This window comes from Brachycentrus maculatus, unplaced genomic scaffold, assembly GCF_059751285.1.
Source record: "Brachycentrus maculatus isolate JH-2025_06_01 unplaced genomic scaffold, ASM5975128v1 h1tg000144l, whole genome shotgun sequence".
Taxonomy (NCBI): Eukaryota; Metazoa; Arthropoda; class Insecta; order Trichoptera; family Brachycentridae; genus Brachycentrus; species Brachycentrus maculatus.
The window spans coordinates 1,203,366-1,209,627 of NW_028280897.1; the positions used below are offsets into that span (position 1 = coordinate 1,203,366).

General features: G+C 37.4%; 1 protein-coding gene across 1 annotated transcript; it reads left to right on the forward strand.

The window, feature by feature from the left end:
* Window positions 1-2,811: 2,811 nt before the first annotated feature.
* On the forward strand, window positions 2,812-5,831 carry LOC148308894 (uncharacterized). Its single transcript, XM_088260937.1, has 3 exons — window positions 2,812-2,866; window positions 4,146-4,207; window positions 4,467-5,831. Exons 1-3 carry the CDS (start codon window positions 2,849-2,851, stop codon window positions 5,590-5,592), a joined length of 1,206 nt encoding a protein of 401 aa, XP_088117063.1. The 5' UTR covers window positions 2,812-2,848; the 3' UTR covers window positions 5,593-5,831.
* Window positions 5,832-6,262: the final 431 nt, after the last annotated feature.

The following is a 6,262-nucleotide window of genomic DNA, read 5'->3' on the forward strand; positions in this document are numbered from 1 at the left end:
TAATCGAGAGACTACTATTTATAGGAATATTTATGAGTACTATAAATATATTATGGAAATTTAAAAATAACAAAACAACGCCCGAAATGTCAACTTTCTACGTTTAACCTTTACTATTTTGCAATAACTTCTTTCTAAGGTATTTTTTAATTGATGTTTTCACGTGTTGACGGATTTACCGAAAACACATTACAAATACAAATATTTGTTAGAATCAGACTCAGTAATTAGGTAAAGTGATAAAAAACCCTTCAGCGAAAGCTAAACTGGCAGTGCACAACGGAGTCCTACCGATCGTAATTTATGTATGGAAGTGAAGCTTGGAGTTGTTAAAGTAGACTGAATGCAGTCGAAATGCGATCTCTCAGATGAACGTGCGGCAAAACGATGTGTGATAGATTTTCGAATAGTGATATAAGGGAAGAATGCAAGACTGAGATAAGTATTTCAAATACTCGGACGTGGTCAGGTCAGGGGTCGGAATTATTTGTCGGGTTAAAATCCTATTGACCTACATTTTTTTGTCTTGAAATATTCAAATAAAATTAAACGATTCATTTTGTTTATTTTTTTTTAAATAATTGTCAGAATGGTCTATTGCTCATGCGTAGATTAACATACCTTCTAACTAACTTTGTAATTGAATAATATAGTAATTTATTTTGAGGAAACAAAGGTACTTGTACAATATTTCATACATATGTATGTATGTAGAATGACGTAGATGACTGTAATAATTCTTACTTTTTCATACCTTTCATACCTACTTTCTCACGTTATAAACAGACTTGGGATAAAATTTAAAACAAAATAAACACGATAAATAATTATTTGTTTTTTCGTATGTGATAAAAAAAAATAAGTACGAACAGAAAACATAATGAAATATCAGGTAACTATGGTACGAGTATCTGTGGTAAATAAATCGTCAAATGTGTAATGGTTTGTTAATAGGGTATTTTTAAATTTTCCTAATATACAAAGTAAACAAAAAAAGATCCTTAGTCTACCTCTCTGCTTTTAGAATATAACTCGAAATATGGTAAAGCTTTTATGAATACAATTTTAAAAATGCAATCATTGTTTAAGTATATAGTAATATAAAGATACTATACGTAAATTGATAATTGTATTCAAAATTCTTATAAACAAGTGATAACTAAAAAATTCAAATAAATATGGGAATATTTTATTTAAAATGAGTAGTTAAATGGTTCACATCATTTTGAGTGTGTCCAAGTACTTGTTCATAAATCTGGATTATTTCCAATTAAGAGCTTTTTTTACATTTGTACATCTCAACGTGGATTGTCTCAACATGAGATGTAAAAAAGGTAAATAGTGTTGATAAGAATTTTCATAACTTCATCCCTTTTCATTCCTTGCATCTACATACCCTTAATTTAATAATAAACCGTGGGTAATTTATAAACTAATAATAAAATAAAAATATCACCCTTTATGTACCTATATTATTAATTCAAGACGATTTTCTTTTGTTGCTCGAAGCTTTATGTTCGATCCTCACTTGAACACAACTTAATTGCTAAAAATATATTGAATACTTATTTAAATTTTTTGAAATTTGATCTTCATTAAGCACAGATTAAATAAAAAAATTAACTAAAACGATAACAGAAGCTTTAAGTTTACAATACTTAATAGTTATTCAGGAACATGTGTAAATCGTGTTAATTTACGGTCGTATTTAATATATCTTTCTCCATCATCAACCCTTATACGAGGGTAAGAAAAACACTAAAAATACATAATAAAATAACAAATATGTAATTATTTCAATTGGAATTTTATTTGACCTGCAACCGGGTTTCATCGTAACCGACATCATCAGACTGGATGTCGGTTACGACGAAACCCAGTTGCTGGTCAAATAAAATTAATGTGGAAAAAATTACAAAGTCGTTATTTTATTATATAAAATGCAGTTCCACCAATAAATGTCAGTATAAAATTTAAATTTACTAAAAATACAGTCGAATCGTTCAGACAAAACCAAATCTAGAATAAATACTTTAAAATATTGTGGTCGATTTTATACAAACATTGTTTGTTTTGCAACTTTGAAATATTTAAGATAACTGTAAGATAAAAGCTAATTATGAATAAAATTAAGTATAAAAAATAATCAAGAAAAAAAATTGTATTTACCGTTAAATACATTTGAACCAATATTACAACCAGGCTTTTGAAGCTCCCTTGAGGTTTTTTTTACGAAAATGGCGCTATATAAGTTATCCAAATTTATTATTATTATTATTCTGAAATTCAGAAAAGAAAAATATAAATATTTTACTTTTCAGAATTGAACTAAAATAAACCAAAATAAAAAATTAAAATAAATTACCCATGGAATTTTCACTGTAGATATTTTTAAAGCTTATTTATATTCACAACTTTTGTTCGAGGGGGGTGTGTGAGTTTTTGTAAAGTACACGGTGTGATCTGTTATACGTTCGGCGGGTTGGGCGACTGACATTAGGTTGGCCAGACAATGCGATTTGTCCTAACAAGAGATTACTCTCCGGCGTAAGCACCGCGTTATATTACAGCATCCGCCGCATTGCGTGATCTCAGATAACGCGAGATATAATCTCGGAGAGCCGTAACAAGCAAAAGTTTGATCTACCACTATTTGCGTTCATTTTTTTAAGAGATGAAAAGTGATTGCAAAAAGAAAACGATTTGTGGGGTCAGGGACGCCCCCCTCCCGCGGGGAGAGCTCTCACTCGGTATATAACCTGGCTCGGCTCCGCAATCCGCAACAAAGTGTATTCAGCATCGGGGAAGACAGTCACTTCTTCAAGTTCCACTGTTCTTCTTCTCTAAGATGACTACCATGTTTACTGTGAGTACAACTAATCGGATGGATTACGATTTTTCTCTCGCTGCTTTGTATTTTGGGCCCAGGATTCGGGCGCAGGATACAAAATTTTCAAGATTGTTGCTGCTAATTTATAACATTATAACAGAAAATCATGTATTAAATTTTCATTACAAACGAAAATTTTATGATTTTTCTTTGATGAGTAAAATATTTTGGGACTTTTTTTAGAACAATTTTTTAATTGATATATTTTTATATCTCTAGTATTTTCATTACTACATTAAAAAAATATCTGAAAAAGCTTAAAACGAGTATATTTTTTTTCAAATATTTTGTTCAAAATAAGCAAAATTCTATTACAGTCATTTTACATAAATAACGTTACTTCTTTTTGCAATAATTATTTTGCCTTTTGAGGCTTTTTTAAAAAAAAAGTTAAATATGGTGGCGAAATGAAATCTCATAAAATATAATCTTTTCATTCATTGATTCGGCAGTCCCTCTGTGTTAATATGTATGAATTTTTAATTTAAGTTTTACTGATAATAATCACTTTTTCTTAAATATATTTTGACACGTGTTTCGATGACCGTATCACGGTTTTTTAAAATGATGCGGAATGCATCGAAACACGTATCACAATAGATTTTAAGAAATAGTAGTATTTATAAAGTAAAACTAAGAACTTAAAAAAACGAATATATTTCAAAGAATATCTACATATTTTTTTCAAAAATCATACGTTGTCTTACAAAATAAACACCTTCATAAATATATTTTTTTTTATTTTTTTGTTTTACTATTTAATTGTAGATTTTGAACCAGATGTTCAAAGTCTACATTCAGCATTTAAAAATTATAATTTTTACAACAATTTTCTTCCTAGCATTAAAAAATATATTGTCTCTATAAAGTATAACAAAGATGCTATTTTATTCTATTCTCTCTGCCTACCCCTGCGGGGAAGCGGCGTGATGTTTAGTTAGTTTTTTTCTATTTTATTTATACTTCATATAGACTCAGTCCAATTTTAAATGATTAATACACCTTCAGATGTATATCGCCTCTTGGCAAACTATTAGTAGATTTTATATTATATAATGCAAATCATCACAAAACCCTTATTTTGAAGCGTAATACGCAATATTTGGGGAATGTGTATATGAAAATTTATTCAAAGGGTATATATTATCCGTCCTGTGTTTATTATGTACGGCACATACCAGCGATTCTTCATGAAATACATAGTTTATAAGTTTTAAAATATTTATTTACAAACTGAGAAATTGCTGATTTTCAGTTTGCCTGTGCGGTGCTTGCGACATTAGCGGCTTGCGAAGCAACATTTGGTGGACATGAACAGTTAGTATTATTCTCCTCTTATACCTTCACACACTCTCGGCATTCACTTTCATCCGCCCATTCCCTATCACTCCACTTTAGAAAGCCGCGTAATCATACGATAAACAATTGTACCTACTCTGTATTTTAATTCTGCATACATCTTTCATTATGTCAGCTCTTGCGATTGTTGAATGCGATTTAAAATGATTTATTGTCGATAATATATTTCTTTAAAGTTTTTATACAGTAATTTAACGGGTTTTTTCTTTGATTGCAGCGTCCACATTCGCGTACATCTCCCAGAGGAGCACCATGACTTCCACCACCAGAAAGAAGTGATAATTCACGATCACGGCCATGACCACGGGCACGGTGGCGGGCACGGAGGCGGCTACGGAGGCGGGCACGGGGGCGGCGGCGGCGGCATAGGGGACCTGCACGGGGGCCTCATAGAGCACATCGGAGGCGGCCACGGAGGCGGCTTCGGCGGCGGCTTCGGGGGCGGGCACGGCGACATCGGCGGCGGGTACGGGGGTGGTCACGGTGATATCGGAGGCGGATTCGGAGGTGGGCACGGAGACATCGGCGGCGGGTACGGAGGCGGGCACGGTGACATCGGAGGCGGATACGGAGGCGGTCACGGGGGCGGATTCTCCGTCGGAGGAATAAGCTCCCTCGGAGGACACGGCGGCGGGTACTCCAGCGGGGGAGGACACGGCGGCGGGTACTCAATCGGAGGAGGAGGAGGACACGGCAGCTCTTTCGGAGGAATCAGCGGAGGGATCAGCGGAGGCCACGGGGGCGGCTACTCGCTGGGAGGTCACGGAGGATCCATCGGAGGAGGGTTCGGAGGCGGACACAGCTCCATCGGACACGACATCGGCGGCGGATACTCTGGCGGCTCGTCCGGCGGGCACGGCATCTCCGGCGGCTACTCCAGCGGCGGCATCTCGGGAGGCTACTACTCCTCCGGCGGTCACGACAGCTACAGCGTGGGAGGCGGACACGGCGGCGGCTTCTCTTCCTCCGGCGGCATCGGGGGCTACTCGAGCGGCGGCGGCGATCACGGCTACTCCTCCGGAGGTAGCGACCACGGGTTCTCCTCGGGCGGCAGCAGCGGTGGCCACGGGTTCTCATCGGGCGGCAGTAGCGGCGGACACGGGTTCTCCTCGGGCGGTAGCAGCGGCGGACACGGGTTCTCCTCGGGCGGAAGCAGCGGCGGACACGGGTTCTCCTCGGGCGGAAGCAGCGGCGGGCACGGGTTCTCCTCGGGCGGCAGCAGCGGCGGGTACGACTACAGCGTGGGAGGAGGCAGCAGTGGCGGCGGCGGCGGAGGGTACGACTACAGCGTGGGGGGCGGACACGACTCCGGCTCGAGTGGACACGGCCACTACAAGAAATAAGCCTCCGCTGCTGTACCTTCCTTCATCTGTAAATATTTTATTCTCGCTCGAATGCAAGATGCGACGATCGACCGATTAGTCGTCTTGCGGAATGGATCCGTTCGCGGTCTTGATCGACTGAACGACCCGAGGAAGTCGAACGCTAAGTCAAACATTACCAAGTACCTACGAGAATGTGTACGCGTACGTTTTCCAATTTTCTTATTGAAAATTCTCGCGCTTTTTCTTCTACTGTACACTTCTTCTTAATTTTATTTTGTTGATTTTTATTGTTGTAATGTATTATTATAAAATAAATTGTTAAATATTTAAAATGTTCGATGTCTTTTCTCTGTCCTGTATGATTCCTAATGATCTGACTGTAGGTGCAGGTGTTCGACATTAACATCTGAAAGTTGAATCTAATAATCTATCATCTGAACTGTCTCCAGATGTAATCGTACGTATCTTTGTACATATCAGGCTGAAATATCAAGCAAAAAATATTAATATGGCAGCTGGTTTGATCTTCACCTTACTGCTTTCACTTTCATTCGGACGATACGAAATTTATTTTTATTTTTTTGTATCAGCAACTCCTATAAAAACAGTACCTATTGCGATGTATGCACGTATTTATCATACAATAATGCTTCAATAGAACGTAAAAGAATACTCGTTACATTTGTGG